Genomic DNA, 24,151 nt, shown 5'->3' on the forward strand with positions numbered 1-24,151 from the left:
TGTTTTAATATACACAGTCAGGCTGTGGTCATTTAGTACCCCCCCCCCCCCCCCCCCCCCCCCCCGAGTCATTTAATACATTTTTGAATTGACTGTTGGCTGAATGGAGGAAGTAAAACAACATTTTAGCATTGTTTAAGCTTTCTTTGTTTGGTGTTTATCTGTGTTTTTAGATCAATTGTTAGTGCATTATCCTCCCAAGCAAACTCTGACTTCTTCTAAGCAAACGAACGAACCAAATGGGTATGAGTCTATCTCCATGCTGTATGAAAGCTAAAGCACCGCTGTGTGAAGCTGCTGATGGAACAACATGTCTGAACCCAGTACCAACAAACCTCAGGACCAGGGTGCCATAGATGAGAGCTACCCCTGACCTACTTAGTAATGAGGACTGGAATTGGAATGTAGCTGTGTTTGCAGAATGTATGGAGCTTTAAAGGGGTAGGAGACTGAGGAATTCGATGGGAACCAGTCCAAGCAGCAGCTTTTCCAGCCCAGTGGGCCTGGGGCTACAGACTGTGGTGACCTGGCCAGGCAGGGATGACTGCTCCTCTCTGAGTGCTGCTTGTTAATGGGGCCTCCAGAGCTTAACTCTTTTACCCCTCATTCTGCTCAGCCATAGGTTAGCTGGCTGCACCAGATCTGGTGACATGCATACTGGTCCCACGTGGAGACTGCTTAGAATGGGTTTTAATGCTAGTCTCATTCAGTGGCACTGGCAGTGACTTTTAGTCTGACCCAGTCCAGATCTGTATGTGCTTCAGCCAACTCTTCTATTACTGTCATGCCATGACCTATAGACTGCACATACAGATCTGGGACCAAGCTATGCAACACAAACTGTAAGGTGGACACTGGACTTATATTTCCACAGAGACAACCTCCTATTCATCAATGTTTTTGGGCAGATGTTGAATAGGATCGGTTCTGAGCTCTTTTTTTGCCTAGGCATTTATATAGCACTACATTCAATGTCTTCCACTGCATTGTTCAGGACCCTGCCTCCCACTCTCCACAATCAGTCACATTGATTCATTTCAATGTGAATGATTTTACTGCCCCTTACAATTACATTCCACCCAGAACTCTTCCAGTAGATTACCCAAGTTAGTCATAGACTCTGAGTCTCATTCCAAGGTCTGGGGAAGTTCGCCTTGTTATTGTGCTGTCTGTTAAAAAAGCTCTCCAGAATCTTGTTCTGTTTAGAAAACCCCACATTAGTTTCCTCTGTGATATGATGCTGCTTGTATTTGGAGTTTTCCTTTTCCTGTGTGATATCTGTCAGTTAACCTCAGTTGAGAACATATGCTGCATGTCCTGGAAGGGCTCAAGGGAACTCCCAGGACATCCCTCCCTGCCCCCCCCCTCAACTTCTCCTCTCTGCCCAGCTGTCCCCCAGAATGTTGCCCTCCGTCAGTGGGGCTCACTCTGCAGGGAAGTGCTAATGGGCCATGGGCCTGTCTGTGGACACACAGCCTGGTGGTAAAGTTTACAATGTGCTCACACCTCGGACCTCCATCAGACCCAGATGGCGTGTGTTGTCCAGAGGAAATGGGACTTTAAATAAACCCCAGCTGAAGTGGCTCTTTGGGGGTCATGTTGAATGGAGTCTTATAAGTGGATCATCACATGCCTGTGCACTGAGGTCAATTTGACACTGCTGGATCCTTCACCCCTCAAACATTGCTTTGCAAGTAAACTAACAGGATTAAATCAGGGTCTTTTGAACAGAAGTGTTGTTTAAAACTTTGAATCTCTTTCAACCACTTTCTCCTTCCCTTATTAGTATTGGAATGGTGGTGCAGTGCAGAGAAATGTTTCCCTTGTCCCCCAATTCAGTCTTATCACTGTAAATTACAAGGTTTGTTTTTGAGTTATCAGGTTGGTGGGAAATTATAGTGTGAATGTATATAATTGACAGTTGAGCTTTACCTGTTTCCTTGTCAGGAACCAGGTAACTGAAATGGAAGAATGCACATTAAACAAGTGTACAGTGAACTTTCAAATATTTAAGAACAGGTCTGAAGGATAAGCGGTGTCTTAGGAAAAAATGTCAACCACAAACAGTTTCACTTGTAATAAGCACAGGAGTTCTCCAAACATACCAACAACTAGCTAGATCTCTGACCTTGACATTTCGTGTGGAATGCAGGTTCAGGTTATGTGTGCTCAGCCTCAGTCACTGCTGCTATTTGGGTTTATTTACTGACCTCCAAGCTAATGATTAACATCCCCTTTAATGTCCTTTTAGAGGTAAAAGTAAAGTGTAAATAAAACAAAGTCTAGAAGCAAGAAAGAGATTGCTTAACTCCCCTCAACAATGCAGTACGATATTACATTCTTAATTACAAAAGCCCAAATACAAAATGTAAAAAATAACAAGTTGTAATACAAATTTTAAGAAAGAAAAATAAGAATCATTGTCTTGTCGCTAGTGATGATTCATGGCTATGGTATTGAGTTTTTCCTGTCCTTTAGTTGCAATGTGCACGATGATGGTGTAGACTTATGACTAATCCTCAGCTTCAATCTCTGTGCATATGCTGCTTCCTGGGGAGGAGTCTTTCACCACAGCCAAGTGGGGAGGAGTCTTTCCCAAGGGGATAAACTCCAGACACCCCATGTTCCTTTTGTCTGATCTCTGTGGAGGAACTGATAACCCCGGCCAGGGTTGTAAGGGTGTGTGTTAAAGGATGGAGGAATATTGGGGCATTGAAGCGGTCATTAAGATGTAGAGAGAAATGCCATTCTTGGCTTTATCCTATAGCAAAACAGGGTGACGCCAAGCCCTTGACTCTGAAAGGATCAGTTAACCGATTTAAGGGGCACCTTCGGATCCACAGGAGATTTTTCCTGTGAGTGAATGACAACATACAAAAAGTAGTCATCGTTTATGTGGCTTGAGGAGGTCCCCTTTATGGCTAGAAGGGATTCTCCGCTAGATATTCAGATTATGAATGCACAGTCAAGAGAAACCGATGTAAAGAAATCAAGAATGCCTTGCAGCAGTTATTCAGGAACGTAAATATCGTGCTCATGGACATGTGAACTGTAAATTCCTCAAGTATTTCTACAACTTGTTTTGACAGGGTTTAACATGATCTTGGATTATAACTATTCTTATGAATCAAAGCATAACAAAGGGAACAACATGTTCTTGGGATTTTACAACAAAAAGGTTGTATAATAAGCTGTCTGGCATGGCAGTTTGCCATTTTGTGAACCCTTGCCTCAACGGTGTGAATAAGATCCAATATTTATTCTGTGTCCAGCAGAGTGCTCTGTAGTTTCAGTCAAAGTCTGGTACAACATCACAAGGCCTTGTTGGACATGATTCACCTTCTTCAATAATCACACAGCTTCATTTGATACATGAGTCAGGATGATTAGAAGAACAACTATGTGAAGTAGTACTAACAGAATAGGTGGGGCCACATTGGTGCCTGCTTAGGAGGAAGGACACACACAATGAAGGGACTTTTATATATGGTTAATTTTCATCCTGGCGAACACCATGCCACTTGCATGCAAATATCAGACCGCAACAGGAAATGAGTCCAGGGATCAGGAGAACTGTATAACACTATGGTGTTGGAGACAGAGTGCCTCATGCTCTCAACCTCTTTAGAGAGCGACGAGGACATATTCCTCTGTTTTCAAAGGTGCCCATGCAACTAGAGGAGGGAGAGGGATTTGCATTCTGGATGTTGGAGACGGACTCTCATGTTCCTCTGTCCTAGCTCCTGATTTGGTTAGAAACATTCAAGGATGAAGATGGGTCACTTGTAATGGAGAGGGTTTCCTATGAAACAACAAAAGGATTCTGATGACTACCAAGTATCCATTATGCGGTCCACTTTTGTTCATAAGGAAACATCTGACTGGATGTGAGGGGTGCTAGCTGCAGATGTAGAGTCATAGGAGTGTGTCTGGCACAGAGGGAAGGTGCTCACTCATCAGATGAAAGTTTCCCTGACTCTCTACTGCGGTTCAGTAGATTGGAGGTGAGCAGAAGGGAGTTTATACTTACATGCCTAATAAGGGTGGGATGTCTCAGACTTAGGACAACATTGGAATTTCTCACCTTCTTCATAGTGAGGACCTGGGTGGTGAGGACCAAGTCACTGCACTCTTTTGTTAAAGGTATGTCCAGAGATTCTACAAAGTACGTTTCATTTGAATATTTGTTCTGAAGTGTATTTTTCAATTTATAAGATATTATTAGAAACTCTATCAAAAGTATAATTGTCATGGTTTAATCCCAGTTTTAGTTTAGTTTCAACATCACTATGGATCGATTTAGGCCCTTATGTTTTTTTTATACCCTTTAGTTAGTTATTTATTATCTGACATCTTTGCATTGAGTCCTTTTAACATATGTAATCAGTTCCTCCTATGGAAGGCGGGACATGTGTAATGTGTCTTAGAACTGTCTAAGAGCTCTGAGTCTCTCCATAGCAACTGCTTTGACTGGGCTGTAAATATAAAACGACCCTTTTTCCAATCTAGAATTTACATATGAACATGGAAGCCAGAGCAAGTTGGTTTGCAAACGTCCACATGTCAATCTCACAATGTTTTGAAACCGACAGGTAATGCAGTCTTCTCAGTGATGTGAACAAAAGTTGTTGTTGGAAAAAGAAAAAAGCTTCCTGATGGGAATTAATCCTGTTGTATCACAGGGACCATGTGAGAAAATTTGGGATTATTTCTCATATTTGATTTATAGTGCTCTTTGACAAGACAGACAAATGTCATGCTGTCAGTGAAATGTCCCATTGAGGGATGTCTTTACTGAGAGACAATTTGCATGCTCAGTGTGGAGAAGGTGAACAACAAGGTGTTGTCAGAACAACATCCTTGTCAGAACTACAGTACATGTCTACCTTATTTGGTACTGTATGTCGTTGACATCAATCTTGTCATCACAAACAGACAGGGTCATATGAGTTTTATAGTGTCAACCTCTGACAAATGAAAGCTGAAATGGAAACATCTGTAGATTACACCTGTTCTAGACTGTCTGATTACTCAGTGACCCTTCAGAACGTCTCGCCTTCATCTCAGTCTGTGGAAATACCATACTAGTGTTCAAAGCCAGGGGCTGCTGTACTCGCCATAAATTACCAGGGCCAAAAGTGTCTTAAGGATAACTTCATCATTAGAACCATTGTTTCTAACAATGAATTTAGCATTAAGATGCTTTCAGGAAAACGGGCCCAGAGCTCTTCTTCCAACTAGACCTGGTTTGGCTCAAAGGGAAATCTCATGGACCTGTAATTCTCATTTGTTAAGATGCCTGACATTGTTCAGTAGTCAAAAACATGCAGGCCCCATTCCCATAGATGATACTGTTGAACAGTGTTCTAATAAGTTGAACTATAGCTTCCCAGGGGCCGGGCTGTGGACTCCAAGAAGTAACAGAGGTCATGCTTGTGGCATTTACATTCAGTAGTCTGTGAAGTTTAACTTTGGTTTAATAGGCTGTAGCAACCAGGAATTCAAATAATTACAGCTAGGGGTTCAGAATGAATACAGCAGGCATGTCAGCTATTTTACCTCAACAGGGTGATTAGTGAAACAGCCCATAATACTCCGTTCAGACAGAAGCAGTTGATCAGATGTAATCCCTTGTACTGTGTGTTACAATGTGACTTATTTTTTTACTTATTCCTCTGTCATACTGTAGCTATTTGAAACAGAGGTCATACTTTGTAACTCTGTATTGTTGAAGGTGAGGCCTAGGCTAAAATATACTCCAAATACTACACTCTGTTTTTAACCTTGACTTGGTTAATACTTCTGTTTGACTAGATTAATGATTGTATTCAATTGGTAGCCTCAAACAGAATTTGACTAAAACGACCTTGGGGCAATTCCACGATAACAGAATTGCACTGACTAAGATTTTTCACAAAAAATCTATGCCAAATTTAAAAACCATTGATTTCAGAGTTTTAACAAATCCTACAACTCTATGCACAAGGACTACTTTAACAAGTTACACAAAACATTTGACAAAAACACATTTAATGGAATAATTGCAGATTAAAAGTTACAAATTTCTGTAAAATCTCCATCAGTTTGTGACCATGATTTCCAGAAACTCTGTTAAATATCTGCTCTAGAGGTCGACCGATTATGATTTTTCAATGCCGATACCGATTATTGGAGGGCCAAAAAAAGCAGATACCGATTAATCGGCCGTATTTTTGTTGTTTTTTTTTAAATATATATTTTTAACATTTATTTATTTGTAATAATGACAATTACAACAATACTGAATGAACACTTATTTTAACTTAATATAAAACATCAATAAAATCAATTTGGCCTCAAACAAATAATGAAACGTGTTCAATTTGGTTTAAATAATGCAAAAACAAAGTGTTGGAGAAGAAAGTAAAAGTGCAATATGTGCTAACGTTTCAGTTCCTTGCTCAGACAGAACATGAGAGCATATGAAAGCTGGTGGTTCCTTTTAACATGAGTCTTCAATATTCCCAGGTATGAAGTTTTAGGTTGTAGTTATTATAGGACTATTCCCTCTATACGATTTGTATTTTATTAACCTTTGACTATTGGATGTTCTTATAGGCACTTTAGTATTGCCAGTGTAACAGTATAGCTTCCGTCCCTCTCCTCGCTCCTCCCTGGGCTCGAACCAGGAACACAACGACAATAGCCACCCTCGAAGCAGCGTTACCCATGCAGAGGAAGGGAAACAATCACTCCAAGGCTCAGAGCGAGTGACATTTGAAACGCTATTAGCGCGCGCCAACTAGCTAGCCATTTCACTTCGGTTACACCAGCCTCATCTCGGAAGTTGATAGGCTTGACGTCATAAACAGCGCAATGCTTGACGCACAACGAAGAGGTGCTGGCAAAACGCACGAAAGTGCTGTTTGAATGAATGTTTACTCGCCTGCTTCTGCCTACCACCGCTCAGTCTTGTATGCTCAGTCAGATTATATGCAATGCAGGACACGCTAGATGATATTTAGTAATATCATCAACCATGTGTAGTTAACTAGTAATATTTTTTTACAAGATAGGTTTAATGCTAGCTAGCAACTTACCTTGGCTTACTGCATTCGCGTAACAGGCAGCAGTCTCCTTGTGGAGTGCAACGAGAGAGAGGCAGGTCATTATTGCGTTGGACTATTTAACTGTGAGGTTGCAAGATTGGATCCCCCGTGCTGACAAGGTGAAAATCTGTCGTTTAAGGCCGGTCCAGATGTCTGTGGACGTTGAAATCCAGGCCAGGGCGGACTGACCACATTTCAATTACTTTTCAACATCCATGGATATACGGTGTCGGTCGGGGCTCAGTGGATGAGGATTCTGGCTAGAGTAAATTTGAAAGGGAGGGGGCTCATGGGTAGGTGTCAGTAAGAGCCAGGAAATGTGACATTAATTGGAAAGAGGGAGGGCTTGTCCATACTTTACACACTCTTGCTTTGACCACCAGATGACAAAGTGAAAGAAAATGGTTATCAGCTGAACATAACAGTATACCAGTGGAAGGGAGGACAGTAGCATGTGACCCAACTGTGGTTTGTGACTATGATTTCCCATTGTAGCCAATTGAAATACAGAAATTGTTCGATTTTTTTTTTCAGTAATTCTGTTACTGATTTGGTAAAAGAATTTCACATTTTAATCCCTTAATAATTCCTAAACAAAATTGATATCAGTAAAAACAAGAACTAATCAGTAGTCCTATCTTTGTTACTTCTGTGAATTTTCAATGTCCTCCCTCCTAATGAGGGAGAGAAATTAGAAAATATCTTCGATATGTGGGTTTTTGGTAACAGAATTTCAAAGCAATGTTTGTTAAACCAACAGAAGGCAGCAACAAATCTCCTAAACTAAATATGTGTTGATATAAGTTGGTAAGGGTCTTTACTTCAATATTGTGTTTTGATGTATTTCTAATGCCTTTAAGACTTTTTCTGGTAGATGGTTTCTAAGACCCCTTTTCCATCTGTTTGAAGAAATCAAAGCCTTTGTCTGATTTTCTTTGGATGGAACAGGGTTGAGAGTTGAACAAAAATATGAATATAATATGTAAGTATGACCGGGAGACCCATGAGGCGGCGCACATTTGGCTCAGCGTTGTCCGGGACGGTTTGGCAGGCCAGGATTTCCTGGTCCCATCGCGCTCTAGCGACTCCTTGTGGCAGGCCGGACATCTGCAAGCTGACCCCGGTCATCAGTTAGACTGTGTTTCCCCCTACACATTGGTGCGGCTGGCTTCCAGGTTAAGCGAGCAGTGTGTCAAGAAGAAGTGCGTGTTTTGGAGGATGCGTGGCTCTCGACCATCGCCTCTCCCGAGTCCCATCGCTGAAACTCCCCTATGGACAAGAACACAACTACCAATTGGGGAGAAGTACGGGTAAAAGTACAACAAATATATATAACTCTGCATGAGGCAAATGGTCACACCAGATACTGACTGGTTTTCTGATCCATGCCAATACCTTTTTTTTTAAAGGTATCTGTGACCAACAAATGCATGTCTGTATTCCCAGTCATGAAAAATCCATAGATTTGGTCCTAATTGAATTTTTCAATTGACTGATTTCCTTATGAACTGTAACTCAGTAAAATCATTGAAATTGTTGCATGTTGCGTTTTCTATTTTTGTTCAGTGTGTATATATTCCTTAATTTAAAAAAAAATATATATATAGACTAACCTTTCATTTGACAACCAATTTAAGGCTCCTATGAACTTCACATGTTGGTGCTCATGGGTCCTCTTTTTAGATGGAAATGACCCTTACCAAGCCTTTGACTGAGCTAAAGCCTGAGGGTGTGGGAGTCTGCGCTGCCATCTCTTGGACTGAATAATATTGTGGATATAAAGTAGTCTACTACAGTGGGGCAAAAAAGTATTTAGTCAGCCACCAATTGTGCAAGTTCTCCCACTTAAAAAGATGAAGCCTGTAATTTTCATCATAGGTACACTTCAACTATGACAGACAAAATGAGTGAAAAAAATCCTGAAAATCACATTGTAGGATTTAATGAATTTATTTGCAAATTATTGTGGAAAACAAGTATTTGGTCACCTACAAACAAGCAGGATTTCTGGCTCTCACAGACCTGTAACTTCTTCTTTATAGAGGCTCCTCTGTCCTCCACTCGTTACCTGTATTAATGGCACCTGTTTGAACTTGTTATCAGTATAAAAGACACCTGTCCACAACCTCAAACAGTCACACTCCAAACTCCACTATGGCGAAGACCAAAGAGCTGTCAAAGGACACCAGAAACACAATTGTAGACCTGCACCAGGCTGGGAAGACTGAATCTGCAATAGGTAAGCAGCTTGGTTTGAAGAAATCAACTGTGGGAGCAATTCTTAGGAAATGGAAGACATACAAGACCATTGATAATCTCCCTCGATCTGGGGCTCCACGCAAGATCTCACCCCTTGGGGTCAAAATTATCACAAGAACGGTGAGCAAAAATCCCAGAACCACACGGGGGGGACCTAGTGAATGACCTGCAGAGAGCTGGGACCAAAGTAACAAAGCCTACCATCAGTAACACACTACGCCGCCAGGGACTCAAATCCTGCAGTGCCAGACGTGTCCCCCTGCTTAAGCCAGTACGTGTCCAGGCCCATCTGAAGTTTGCTAGAGAGCATTTGGATGATCCAGAAGAAGATTGGAGAATGTCATATGGTCAGATGAAACCAAAATATAACTTTTTGGTAAACTCAACTCGTCGTGTTTGGAGGACAAAGAATGCTGAGTTGCATCCAAAGAACACCATACCTACTGTGAAGCATGGGGGTGGAAACATCATGCTTTGGGGCTGTTTTTCTGCAAAGGGACCAGGACGACTGATCTAAAGGAAAGAATGAATGGGGCCATGTATCGTGAGATTGAGTGAAAACCTCCTTCCATCAGCAAGGGCATTGAAGATGAAACGTGGCTGGGTCTTTCAGCATGACAATGATCCCAAACACACCGCCCGGGCAACGAAGGAGTGGCTTCGTAAGAAGCATTTCAAGGTCCTGGAGTGGCCTAGCCAGTCTCCAGATCTCAACCCCATAGAAAATCTTTGGAGGGAGTTGAAAGTCCGTGTTGCCCAGCAACAGCCCCAAAACATCACTGCTCTAGAGGAGATCTGCATGGAGGAATGGGCCAAAATACCAGCAACAGTGTGAAAACCTTGTGAAGACTTGCAGAAAACGTTTGACCTCTGTTATATACCCTTTGTTGTAAATTACAGAGTATTGAAAAACTTTTGTTATTGACCAAATACTTATTTTACACCATAATTTGCAAATAAATTCATTAAAAATGAATTATTTTCTGGATTTTTTTTCTAATTTTGTCTGTCATAGTTGAAGTGTACCTATGATAATTACAGGCCTCATCTTTTTAAGTGGGAGAACTTGCACAATTGGTGGCTGACTAAATACTTTTTTGCACTTCTGTATGTATGCTATGCCTATAGACGTCTTTAAAAGCCGTAACCTGCAGACCATCCAACTGAGAACAGGCCGCAGGGAGGTCAACATATGTAAATCTTCTTGCAAATCAGCCTCCAAATATTTACACGAAGCTTTGAATACTCCATGTGAAAGTATCTGTGTGTGTGTGTGTGTGTGTGTGTGTATATATGAAGTCTCAATGGTGAAGATGAAAAATCAGCTGTTGCTTTGTCATGGCGTGTTGGTTGTCCTGTGATGGATGTGCATACTGTACATTTTCTAAATATCTCCTGCATCAAAAGCTGCAGAGGAACACTTAACAGTTCCCCCTCATGAGTGAGGAAATGAGTGGTTCGTTCTGACACTCTCAGAGAAGAATGTACACATCTGTCTGTAGATGTTATGTTTTGAATACCTCAGCTCAGTAACCTACAGTTCTGTGTTCTGTCAGGACCACATGCATCATAAACTAGACTCAGGGCATCTTCCCACACACTTCTCCCCTTCTGAGTATTAACAGGTCCCAGAGCAGTTATTTACCTGCAGCTATTGGCTCAGCCAGGGCCTGTAAATGGGCTGTTCAAGGATCCCCAGCTGACTCTGTATCTCAAGAGACTTGTTGCTATAATATGCTAAAGTATTACTGGAACTAAATTAGGTTTCTCATTGTAAACACTTTTTTTATGAGGGATGACATCTGGTCACCACCTGTATTCAGATGAAGTCAAATCAGTGTGTGTGTGTTCAGAATTGTGAGGTATCTCATCTGAACATCTGTAGGGCCGTGTTTACTGACATATTTGTTTTGTTTCTCTGTTAGTGAAGGGACAGGTGTTGGTGTATGGCAGTGTGGGGGTGGAATCACAGTTGTATCACCCAGTGTGGGAGTTTATTGGTCATGGCAGCGCGGTGTGCAGGCAGGCCTGTGCCAGGAAAGATATGTTGATCCTCTGGGATCAGTATTAAATGTTTGCAGATGCTGGAGAGACTCTGAGGCACCAGGATAGACCAGACACTGCCTTTTTAAGTTCTGAGCGGGAGTCTGATACATTATACATACTGTATTGACACTATGTGAGGATTTCAACTTAATATAGGTATGTGAGATGAATGCCTATGGCCAAGTCATTAGCAGTCTTTCTTTTTTGCTATTTTGTCAGTCATGGTTTATGCCTGTGATGTACTAGAGATGGAGGTCATCACTGTCCTCTCTGGTAATCCTGCATCTGACTGACTTATCCACAGAGGCCCAATGGAAACACTGCCCTGCATCACAATAGGCTTGCTAATTTAGCTCTAACCTTATTTCCAGACCCACATGTTTACCAGGGATTTTAATTAGCATTCCTTAGCATTGCCTGCTACAATGAAGCCACTCCGCGTGTGGTTGATGGAATCGTACGGAGGAGCTCAAACCAATGGAGTGTGGGATCAGGCAAATATCAACTACCTTATATCTTCAGTGGGTACTCTGAGCAGGGAAAGAGAAGATTGGTGGTACTAGGGCAGTTACCGCCACACCGGCATAGACATGACCATAGTCAATTTCCACGTGACTGTTTAGTCAATGTAACTAAGCTTCTCTAAGCTCTGATTCTGCTGATGGTCATTAGTAGCCTACCAAACTTGCCAACTGTCTGGTACTCGGCACTATGTTGATTCTCTAATCACTCTGACATCAATGCAGATCGATCAAAAATCTAACACTTCATGAGAGCTCATTTTGCGCAACATTTCTATAGGCTACGCCTGCGTCAGAAAACGGAGTGATGGAGGCCATTAAAAAGAGGATCCCATCAGATTTCTTTAGGATAGGCTAACTATATTTATTTCTCAACTTTCTTAATATTTAAGCACATTGCTTGGCTTTACAACAGGAGTATAGCCTACCTGGCTGGCATGAAAATAAACCACAGGAAAGCGTCCTCCATTTGCTGTTTAAGTGCATAGATGACATGTATATTTTTGCCCCTGGTGCATGATAATGCTTCATTCTAAATTAAAACTAATTTCACGTGTGTGTGTGTAAAGACGAGATTAAATCAAGAATAGTCTGATGGGTGACAATATTAGCCTATCGCTTGTGAATGATGCCCAGGTTGTGTGCAGTAAGGCAGACAGCTCATACCTTTTTTTATTTTTTAAAAATTACTTTAACAAATCATAGTCCCACACCTCATGTGGCCTGGCCAATATGTTTTGATAAGGTTTGTATCACAACTAAAGTGGCCAAATAACGTCTTCAAATGAAGCACATTAATCTACTTTACAACCGGTGAAGAGCCTAACTGGCATACATAGGTGGATGCATGATTTTCACTTTTGGGGAAGATCATTTTCACCATAAAAATGTACCTTTTTATAATAAAGCATTACATGCATAATCACATTTGTGGTAACTTTTGAGAATGGTGTTTTCCCGCTAAATGATTGCATTTTGGAACATTCGCCCTTATAGCCTACTGCCGTGTACGCATTGCTGCGCTTATAATGTGAAGAAATGGCCTAATAGTTTATCAAAATTAAGCTAAATGTTCTGATCTGTTTGCATCAGCCTCATTGCTTTAAAAAAATATTTTTTTTTAAAATTCAAATGGATGCGAGTGTTGGTATTAATTTGGGATCTATCGCATCCCACAACTGTCCCAGAGTATGTTTTGGAATATTTATTTCTCGCACAGGTCAATTGACCAATGGAATAAGTCAACTTTTGTACTATGGGGGATAGTAAGATTGAAATAGGCTAGTGCTATTTGCTGTTCGTTAGGCCTAGTCATCTTGTTGTGGACAGTTCTTCTAACATCTTCAATATGCGCCTTGGAATTAAATAAGGACGCGCACAGTTGCTTCTCTGTCTTCACTTGTAGCCTACTTCGGAGTAGAGATTGATGCCTGTGAGAAGAACCCGATCAGGTGACGGGCATTGGCTAATAAGAATTGATATATCTGAGCGAGATGTGAGAGGTTCTTCGGGATATGCAGCTGGAAGAAGGGAATTATTATATTCAGCCCAAGGGCACAACGGCTACTGGCCACAAAAGGTATGTTTTTTCTGTTGTTTTTTTGAGGGCATTACAGCCACACTAGGGGTATGCCGTCGGGAAATTCGAAGCATTGTCAAGTGTGTGCAGCCTATGCAAGAAACAAAGCAGAGCTCATGCCTTTCATGTGTCTTTTTTCAAATCATCATTAGTTGTGTCATGCAGCCTTAGAATGTCTTTAAAAATCTGAACATTAGCCCAACATTTGTATCACTACTGAAGTTGCATAAATAGCTCTAAATTAAGCATAAAGGAGGACCTTTTTTTAACCACTCAACACAGAAGAGCCACATGTGCGCACTCCCTCAGAAATTGTTTGGAGAAAATATTCTTTCTATTTTATTCAGCTATTTCAATTGTATTCTTCATACTATAAAATAATGCCACTATAAAATGCCATTCTAAGCAAATCTTATCTGCTTAATGAACTAGTGTAGCCCATAGCCAGGTCAGGACCTAACATAAGGACTACTCAGTGAAAGCTATTCTGTTCTTCTGAAGTAGACTACATTTTCTTCATATCATTTAGACCTGTCTAAAATAAATAATTGATTTATTGTGAAGGTGTAGGCTATATAACATGGCTTTATTAGACTTTTTCAAATGTAGATGTTCCAAAGGTCTGCATCGGTGGCTTGTAGGCTGTGTGGAATCCAGGAGATGCTAAATATGTTTAAGTAATGGTCAATTACCGTCAGACTGGCAGTTATTGTACTTGACAATCACCGGTTGACAATTTCATGACTACCACAGCCCTAGGTGGTACAGTTTACTGTTGCTGGCTTTCTCTCTTATCCCTGGTCCCGGTACTAATGCCCTAGACCTTCCACATCTCTTACATTGTTTTTATTATTTTATGGCTCATCTTACTGCCATGGCTTTTCATGATGTTGATGAGCCTAATGTTGAGTCACCATTATTTAATAATTCTGTAAAGAAACATACTGTGTAAAGATTGAATTAGCCTAGGACAGGTCATATAATTTGCGCACCACTTGTAGAACTGAGTGGCTTGGAGACTCGTTAGGGTTTGTTATTAGACCTGGAGATGTTTTGACTGTCATTACTCCTCCAGTCATGACAGTCTGGGCATTGACGTCAGCACAGAGGTGATAGGGAGGGAGGCCTTGGCGGCTGGCTCTTAGAGCAGGCGAGGTAGTAATTTTCCCAGCCCAAAGTAAATGGGGAAAGGAGGAGCTTCTGTCTGAGTAGATACTACAACAGAAACTCCTAGTGGTCTGAGTTCAACAGCCTACTGTACTATTACTCCCTGTAAGTAGTACTATTTCATGGTTTTGTAACTACTCTAAACAGCTTTTATGAAGTGGTCAACCCTTGTTTGCATGCTCACCCCTTCTTTCTCTGAGACTTGGCATGCTTGAGTCTGGTGTTGTAGACGAGCCCTGTGGTAGATTGTAGAGGCTGGCGTGTAGCACAAAATGACTGCACCAGCATTCTAGGCCTGATGAGCTCACCCCTGATTCATGGAAACTTGAGGATGCCAGGAGGAGGAAGGCATGTGGCTTGTGTAGAAACCTGTGTGTTTGCTCTTCACTCACTTCTACAGTGACAGTGTGATTCACCAGAGTTCACTGGCAACATCCAGCTGACTGTCTATATATAACCTATGTAGAGGGGGAGAGACTTGTTTTGTTTCCTGTATATGTTGATTCCACAAATTTGACTTATGACCTCAAAGAGCTCTTCTTTCATCTCCAATACTTTCTAATAATCATTTTGTTCTACATTTATTATACCTCAAAGGTGAAATGTTCAAGTATATCACTTTTGTGATACCATCCTTACTATATATAAAGGCCCTCCCTCAGTTCTGAAGTCATTTGGGTCATTGGTAACAGATCACATCTCCAGTCAAATGGCCTGCTGCCCGCAGTGCCTAGTGACAGATCCATGTTATAAGATGTGGGATGTCTGCTAATGAAGCATATTTTATGACTGCCTTATCGATTTCATAAAGAATTTGTTAACACAGTTGACTCCATGAAGTAAGTCTGTATTAACGCCATCTCTCTGTCCTCACTTGGCAAGATCCCTGGCCCAATCACTGCTGTGACCAATAAGGGGTTTGTTCTCCAGATGGCTCCGTTTATTGGTTTCAAGTTCAGTGGCAAGAATATCATAGTTTTAAATGGTGCAAAATACATTTTGACCTTTTACCTTCCAAATACGTTCTGAAATAAACCACTGTGACTTGATGTATTTGGGAAAAGTTTGTGGGGAATATTCCCAATCCGGACCGGAAGGATGTGAAACTGAATATGAATTCAATTTTTCTTGATTTGAGAAGTAGCTCCATAAACAAGACTCTGGTTCCCACTCCCCTATTTTCTCCCGCTCGGTTTTTCCTCCATTTTTTTCTAAGCCACTACCAGTCAGGGAGGGTGGAGGAAATGGCTGGGTTTTCCAAAGAATGTGGAGTGCTGTAACTGGGGCAAGTCAGTAATGATTTGAGAAATCCCCTTCACAGTAAAGCACTCCTCCTCAGGCTGGAAGGCTGGACACTGGGTTCATAATGTCATGGATCATTAATCACTCATCGGAGTACAGTATTTGATTCAATGGATCTAAAATTTATTGGAAGGTCCTGATAACAATCTTGTTGATCTATTTTCTGCCCATGAACCCTGCATGTTAACTCACCTTTCTCTTTTCTCTATCAGAATCTCCTCGGTTGTACTCTGCCGTCTCCGTCAGTGATTGTCATGAGCGACCAGATGGTTACAGCCAGCTGTGTGCTGACCCTTCGGAGGGAGAGGCTAAGCGTCCAGTGAGCCTGGTGTCCACTCTGTCCTCTGGCTCCTCCAGGGACAGCCACAGCCTCTACGGCAGTACCACGGCCCTCCCCTCCTCCACACCACCTCCCCCCAGTAGAGAGGACATTGACCTGGAGCTCATCCCTGCAAAGGGAGCCAGGGAGCAGCCACAGGCCCAACTGCAGGGCCTCAGCCAGGGGGGGACCAGAGACCAGTTGCGGAGCCACAGTCAAACCAGGTCCCAGTCCAACACCTCCAACAGGAGAGCTTTTGCACCTCTGACCCCAACCTCACCCTTTGCCACTGAAGCCATGGCGCCCAACCCCAAGCTCAGCTACGTGGACCATGTGGTCATGGAGATCATTGAGACGGAGCGCATGTATGTCAGGGACCTTCGCAGCATCGTGGAGGTGAGTCGCCTTCAGCGTCCATTCAGTTCTAGTTAATAGGACTGAGGCTTAACCTGAATCTATGCAATAGTGTTTTCACTATATGATATAGTGTAAGTTAATAGGTATTTCAGAGTGTTTCTCTTGGAATGGTATGTAGCAATGACTTAATGTCTGTACCTCCCTAATATGGAGCTGATTTACTGGAGTTAGCCAGAGACTAAGGAATGGGAGAGCAAATAAGGTTCTCCATTTTCCAAGTGACTGCTTGCCTTGTAGCCACATGTCTGCTACCTATAAAATATTCTTGATTGTTTTACCAGGATGTAGTTTGATTTCCTGGTGAAACAGTTCCCTGCATATTTTGTAACTGGCATTTTCAGAGGTGGAAAAAGTACCCAATTGTCATACTAAAAGTAAAGATACCTTAATAAAATATTACTGAAGTGAAAGTCACCAAGTAAAATACTACTTGAGTAAAAATGTTTTTATAGTATTTGGTTTTAAATATCCTTAACTATCAAAAGTAAATGTAATTGCAAAAATACCTTTAAGTATCAAAAGAAAAAGTGTACATTTTCAAACTGCTTATATTAAGCAAGCCAGACGGTACAATTTTTTTTTTTTTTTAATTTACGGATAGGCAGGGGCACAATAACATGCAGAGATTATTTACAAACAAAGCATTTTTGTTTAGTGAGTAGGGGTGATCTCTTGATAAGTGTGTGAATTGGACCATTTTCCTGTCCTGCTAAGCATTCAAAATGTATGAAGTACATTATTTTCTTTAGGAATATAATGAAGTAAAAGTTGTCAAACATAAAAAGTTAAGTACAGATACCCCCAAAAATTACACTTAAGTAGTACTTTAAAGTATTCTTAAGTGCTTTGCACCACTGCATTTTCATAATCGGATAGAAAATACCATGTAGCCTGTAAAACCAGTGGATTAGGATTCAAAAGTGACTGGTACGTTTTTAAACTGATGTATGTAATGCACTCTGTTTACATTACTGTGAATGCATACAGCTCTGAAACTTGGATCTCGTTATCTTCTCAGGTCTTGAGTTCGAAAGCAAAATCAGGGCTAAGACACAAAGCACCTCTTTCAAGGCAGAACCTCTCCCCTGATGAGCTTGGTCATAGATATTAACGGATGCTTCTAACGTCATCTCCTGGTTGTGGGAAATGGGACAGATGATTTCTTCCACTCCACATTTAAGTAAACTGACCTCTTATCATGGCTGCTGGCTTTGTAGTCTGAAAACAACTGCCAACTGTGCAGATCAGCCTTACCTATTGGCCCCTTCAGGTTGGGGTAATTCTCCTCTTTGGATTAGTACTGACCATAGGGATGGTGGCTTGAGAGCCCTGTAGCGTACAGGTTATAATGTCTTAAACACATGACGCAGACAGGTCAAAGGTAGTGTGTTACTGGCTCTCTTCACCTTGTCTCTGTGTGGCTGACCGTGCTGCTGGCGCCTGGCCTAGGAGGTGTTGGAGGGTGATATGCTCTGACTGAGCCCTTGCTGCTGCAGCAGTAGCCAGAGTAATCACACAGTCCTGCTCCTGAAAAACACTCCCACACTGCCTCAGGACTTCCAACTAGCCCTGCCTAGCTGCCTGCTTCATTGCAACCTAAACTAGGATACAGAGCTTTCCGGCCTCTTACAGGCAACAGCCAACAAAAACACAGCCATCACAATGCCAACTGAAGAAACATAGCAGAGTAGCAACTGTTTTTTCCCCCACATAATGTTGAGGTGGAGGAAACTCTTTGAACAATCCCAAATCTAAATTCAGCATTTCAATGACTTGCTCTGCAGTAGCATCTTGTCGTAAACGTTTCAGTTCCAGGATGTGAAGCTTGACATTTCAGTGACATATTTGATGCATCTGTTTTGTCCTGCTACTGTCGCTTATGATGTCGACACTACACCCGGGAAGCTGTTAGTTTATCTGGCGGAGAGCAGACACTGTCTAGGAACATGCCTCCCCATACCACCTACTGTGTGCCACATCTGGGGAAAGCAGAAACCTCCTTATCTCAGCTCTTAGATCAGCTGTGTGACACAGGTGGAATCGCACCTTCACTTCCACCTCAACAGATATGCTGAGGGTCAAAATCTCTCTGTTTGGAGTACTGCTAGCTTCCATAGTCTTCCTCTCATCAATTCTCACTAGGTCATCTCTATTTCATTACATGTGCCACTTATGACTTCCCAGATGTCACTCTAAATGGCTCTTCCCCTCCCCCTAGGGTGCACTACCCTTTTATGGGTCACCCAACCATACTCACAAGCCTAGACCTAACAGTTGTTCTGACAGCAGGCTGTACATATGTTCGCAGGCTGTGTGTGGTCAGTAGGGGGCCTCGGTGTGGCTGGTGTTAGTGGTGCTCAAGACTGGGACTGTGAGACGCCCTGCTGAAAGACAGTCGGCATTGCTGTCACTGGACGGGAATGCTTCCACTATGAAATGGTTTAGTTCAGTGTGTGGTGAGAAGGGATGACTACTTCACACTGCACTGACGGGGCTCGGGTTCTGTGTGCACACGTGTGTTTGCGTATACGAACAGTCGAACACTGTTTGATTTTTCTTCTGTGAGTGCGTGTCTGCTTGCAAGACAGTTGAGTTATGTAGTTGTCTGTATTTGGTGCGTTTCTATAAGGAACACCAGTGTGTTACTGGGTGAGAGGAGAAGCATCAGCCATTCCTAGCATATACTCTGACTAATGTGCCTCTGTTTCAGTTATATTAAAATTGAGTAGTCCTGCCACCAGATGGGAGAGGGGCCATGGGAGGAGAACACTGTGTGCTGGTCTGATGGACTTTTACAGAACTACTGCCAGAGGGTCAAACTACCCTCCAGTAACAAGGAATAAATCCTTAAAAGGACCATTGAAACATTACAACAGAACCACTTGGATTTGAACACATTGATCATGAGTCATAGTGTTGTTTTAATGGACAGCAGATGGGCATCATCCTATGTGGTCTTTTTTAGCCTGGTCATAAAAAGTGCAAACAGGATGTGCAGTAAACTGAAACATTGAAGCAGAATCCACGACGACCCAACAGCACAGGCGCATGTTAAATTTTCTCTATACACAAGCTCCCTCTACTGGAAATAATTTGAAATTGCAGTTTAGACTGAGAATATACACACACACAGGATATTTGGTTTTTCATAGGGAAAATGGAACCTGCAGTATAACCATAGTCTTGTTGTTTATTTAGGATTACCTGGCTTACATCATAGACATGGACAACCTTCCCATTCAACCAGACCAGGTTTCTTCCTTGTTTGGGAATATAGAGGACATCTATATGTTTAACAGGTAAGCCTCAGACACCTGTCAACGCCCCATGTTCTCCCAAAATGACAAGGCAAATTAACTGTAACTGCATGTATGTCTACACAAAAACAACTTGGTACACGTTTAACACTCATTACACTCAACTTGAAGCATACATTGGGAAGACATTGCCATTTCAGTGGAATGCTGTTTTGACAGAGCTGGATTCAAAGGCTTCCTGGCAAGAGCTCTGTTTTATGGCTGTGTTGGAGAGTTTGACCTCCAAAACAGATTTAGACCGATTGAGGAAAATATGGCTAACCAACACCAAACACACAGATTGGCCCAGAACACAGCAGATTGGGATCAGTTACGCATTAGACAAATTACATTATGGCTGTATGTGTCCACTCTGCTGCAGATCCTATCAGGACCACCACCCACTCTGTGCACCCGATAGACAACATATGTTGTTGTTCGGATGATCCTATGTAAACGTATCATGTCAGCATATGCTCACTAAGCCTCATGCCAAAAGAGAAGAGCCACAAACATCCCTATGCTCTGTCAGGTTCCTCCCCACATGCTCCCCAATCATAGTCTAATGCCATAGAAACCAAATGGTGAAAAAAAGGTTCCGATGACTTTTCTAATGCAATTTCTACCAGCGTAGACTTCTAAAATAGAGGTTTTGATTAGTGTTTGTTGTTTCATCTACAGCAAGGGGAGTTTCATATACGTCCCCCTGACTCCTACAGAATCGATACACAATGTGTTTACAGTCCTTTAGAAAGTAAATGAAGTGTGTCTGTTAGAATGGATTATTAGGATGTTGTCTGATCGAGACACTGCACACTATGCATCATCTCGGCTAAACGCTGTGACTGAGTCGTGCCAATTAGCAGGAAGTGCCCAGGGGGAGCCAATTACTGATGCGCAAGAGGCAAGCGTACTTCTACAGCACTGGTTTGAAAACATGTGCAACACTGATGCACTCTCCCAAGGTGATTGAGGACAGATTCATTCAAGCAGAAACTGTACGAACCTCTGCATAGACATGGAATGGCATTCTGTTATCTGTATTGTATTGGAGACTGACGGTCTCATGCAGACAGTTCATTGTCATACACAGGGTTTTCAGACCGTCCTAGACTCGTCATTCAGTTTAGAGATGTGTGTGACTAACTAGTGACTGTTTCTGGGTCATGTTGTGATTTAAAGTTCCCACTACAGTACTGGTCTGACCCACAGTGACACACTGCACCCGTTTCCGGGTCAGGCCACCACACTACTCTGCTTGTACCCCTGAAACAGACCATCTTCCCCTGCCACTAGAAGCCACATAATGGCTTGATGAAAGAATATCTTGGAACATTTTAATGAACATGATCTTTAGGCAAAAATAATCCCCAAACAAAAAAGCACAAAGAAATTTCATTGTACTCTGAGCATATTGACACATTGGTATGTGTTTCCTTTATTATTTGGTTCAGCCCATGCAGCTGAATGATGTTAGAATTTCTTTGATTGGGCATGTGTGTGGCCAGTGACCACGTAGAACACCTTTTTGTGGTGATGTTGTGTGGGTTTTGTACTCCTTTTATGTTTTGCAGTGGTGACCCCTCTCTCCTTGTGTCCACTCTGGTGTGGGAAACCTGACTCTCTGGGGTCTATGGACAGAATGAGGTTAACCAGAACAAACACATTCAGCCATGCATATTCTATTCAGTTGGGTATCGCCACAGGCAAAACATAAACACGTTACCTGACATAGTACCTGAATGTACAGGTAACTGCCAAAATAGAGGAAACACCAACATAAAGTGTCTTAATAGGGCGTTGGCCAGAGCAGCTTCAGTGCACATAGGCATAGATTCTACAAGTGTCTGGAACTCTATTGGAGGGATGCGACACCATTCTTCCAGGAGAATTTCCATCATTTGGTGTTCTGTTGACGGTGGTGGAAAACGGGGTCTCAGGCGCCGCTCCAGAATCTCCCATAAATGTTCAATTGGGTTGAGATCTGGTGACTGAGACTGCCATGGCATATGGTTTACCTCGTTTGCAGGCTCATCAAATCATTCAGTGACCACTCGTGCCCTGTGGATGGAGGCATTATCATCCTAGGGGCTACCATGATGGGTTGTTAATTGTTTAACTCAGAAACTACACCTGTGTGGAGCAGCTGCTTTCAATATACTTTGTTTCCTTCATTTATTGTTTCCAATATTTTGGCCGTTATCTGTAGTTTACACTGAATTCCTCCTCTTGCTGTCTCTGACAAGACCTCAGATGTCTGTATAGTTGATGCTGTGCATGTCTGTATATCTGTCTTCCTCCACAGTGAGCTGCTGCAGTCTCTGGACATGTGTGAAAATGACCCTGTGGCTGTGGCCAGATGCTTTGTAGATAAGGTAAGTGGAGGCCACTCACAAACATACTGACTTGAACCTATCATCAGGAAGCTGGACAAGCTAGTGTTATTGATCTGATTGAGGGGTCTTCCTCCATTTTGTTATTTTATAGAGTGATGATTTTGAGATCTACACGCAGTACTGCACAAACTATCCCAAGTAAGTAGAAGGAATAATTTATGGTTTTCTGGAACCTTTGGGTTCCAGAAAATGGACATGTTTAAATAAAAATGATAGTCATTTGTACGATCCATTGGCTTGTTGTTTTTTTTCTAGCTCTGTGGGTGCACTGACAGACTGCATGAGGAGTAAGACCCTGGCCGAGTTCTTCAGCGATCGCCAGGCCTCTCTCAAGCGTTCTCTCCCCCTGGGCTCCTACCTGCTCAAACCTGTCCAGAGGATCCTCAAATACCACCTGCTTCTGCAGGTACACTGGTCCTCACTACCTACTACCTTTACTATGGGTAGAGATGGTCCAAGAAAACTATATAGAATTGTCCTTGTGCAATTGCAGGTTGATTGTGGGGTCCTTTTGACAGGAGGGCAAAAAACATTGCATTCAACCTTTAACCTAGCAAGAAGATGGCAAAGCATTGTATTGCATATTACAACAACACAATCAACCCCACTCCAGAGGTCTTGACTCTTCATGCTGTGGTTGTTTGCTCTCTCTTTCTCTCGCTGAAAGGACATCGCCAAGCACTTTGACCCTGATGAGGAGGGCTACGAGGTGGTGCAGGAGGCCATCGACACCATGACCGGGGTGGCCTGGTACATCAATGACATGAAGAGGAAACACGAGCACTCTGTCAGGCTGCAGGTCAGTATGGCTACTCAGGGTGGGGTGAAGGGAATTTGACCCACCCCTTTCCACTATTATGATATACTGTACCTGCATCATTGTGTAGTGCAGCAATGACATCTAATTGAGGTCATTTTCTGGTGGCTATGTTTCTCTAGGTTTTTATATCAGATAATGAAGTGTATGCTGTTTCACTGTGTTGCTGGAGTTCTTGTTGATAAGGCATTATGTTTGTCACCCAGCCTCCTAAACTGTTCCAGGTTGCTGTCCCACAGTAACTCCCTGGCTGAGTTTAATGTACTCTGTGTATGGAGAGAGGGCATTCACATTTTGAGTTCATTGCAAAGTATTTGTTGTTCCAATAAAGCAATAAACCTCTAACTTCCACCACCAACCTTAAAACATAGTCTAAATACTACATCTTTAGAAAGAAATTGGTCTTGTAGGGACCCAATAAATCAAATGTTTTTTTTAACTCCTAAACACCAGGCCCAACCATCAGGTTCTACAGGGTCACCTTGTCTGCTGCGTTTGGGTTTTGTTTTAATTCCTGCTTTTAATTGGATGGCTAGTTTGCTGCCCATGGTTTCCCTTGCCTAACTGTGTTTAATGTTACAACAAAAAAAATGTTCTCTACGCTGACTTTGCACCCCTTGTGCATGCTTTCATGTACATTTTTGCCAGTGTAGTGTACCCAACCAGTGTTTAGGAGACCTAGATACACTCATATATGAGCGGTGTGTGTGTGTGTGTGTGCAGGAGATCCAGTCTCTCCTGATCAACTGGAAGGGCCCTGACCTCACTACATTTGGAGAGCTGGTCCTGGAGGGAACTTTCCAGGTACAACGTGCCAAGAATACCAGGATGCTGTTCCTCTTCGACAAGATGCTCCTCATCACCAAGAAGAGAGGAGAGCACTACGTCTACAAGACCCACATCTCGGTACGGAGCAGGCACAGTCGACCAGTCTAACCCGAATG

The 24,151-nt window shown here is 42.3% G+C and overlaps 1 protein-coding gene across 1 annotated transcript in view; it reads left to right on the top strand.

The window, feature by feature from the left end:
* Positions 1–24,151, top strand: part of LOC139383390 (pleckstrin homology domain-containing family G member 3-like) — a 46,905-nt gene that overhangs the window by 13,881 nt on the left and 8,873 nt on the right. The window contains exons 5-11 of the mRNA XM_071127915.1: positions 16,175–16,677; positions 19,897–19,997; positions 22,300–22,369; positions 22,482–22,528; positions 22,646–22,796; positions 23,058–23,189; positions 23,931–24,113. Of these exons, the coding sequence (XP_070984016.1) occupies positions 16,175–16,677; positions 19,897–19,997; positions 22,300–22,369; positions 22,482–22,528; positions 22,646–22,796; positions 23,058–23,189; positions 23,931–24,113 (1,187 nt within the window). The remainder of the gene's footprint in view (positions 1–16,174; positions 16,678–19,896; positions 19,998–22,299; positions 22,370–22,481; positions 22,529–22,645; positions 22,797–23,057; positions 23,190–23,930; positions 24,114–24,151) is intronic.

The sequence above is a fragment of the Oncorhynchus clarkii genome, chromosome 25 (genome assembly GCF_045791955.1).
Source record: "Oncorhynchus clarkii lewisi isolate Uvic-CL-2024 chromosome 25, UVic_Ocla_1.0, whole genome shotgun sequence".
In the NCBI taxonomy this organism is placed as follows: domain Eukaryota; kingdom Metazoa; phylum Chordata; class Actinopteri; order Salmoniformes; family Salmonidae; genus Oncorhynchus; species Oncorhynchus clarkii.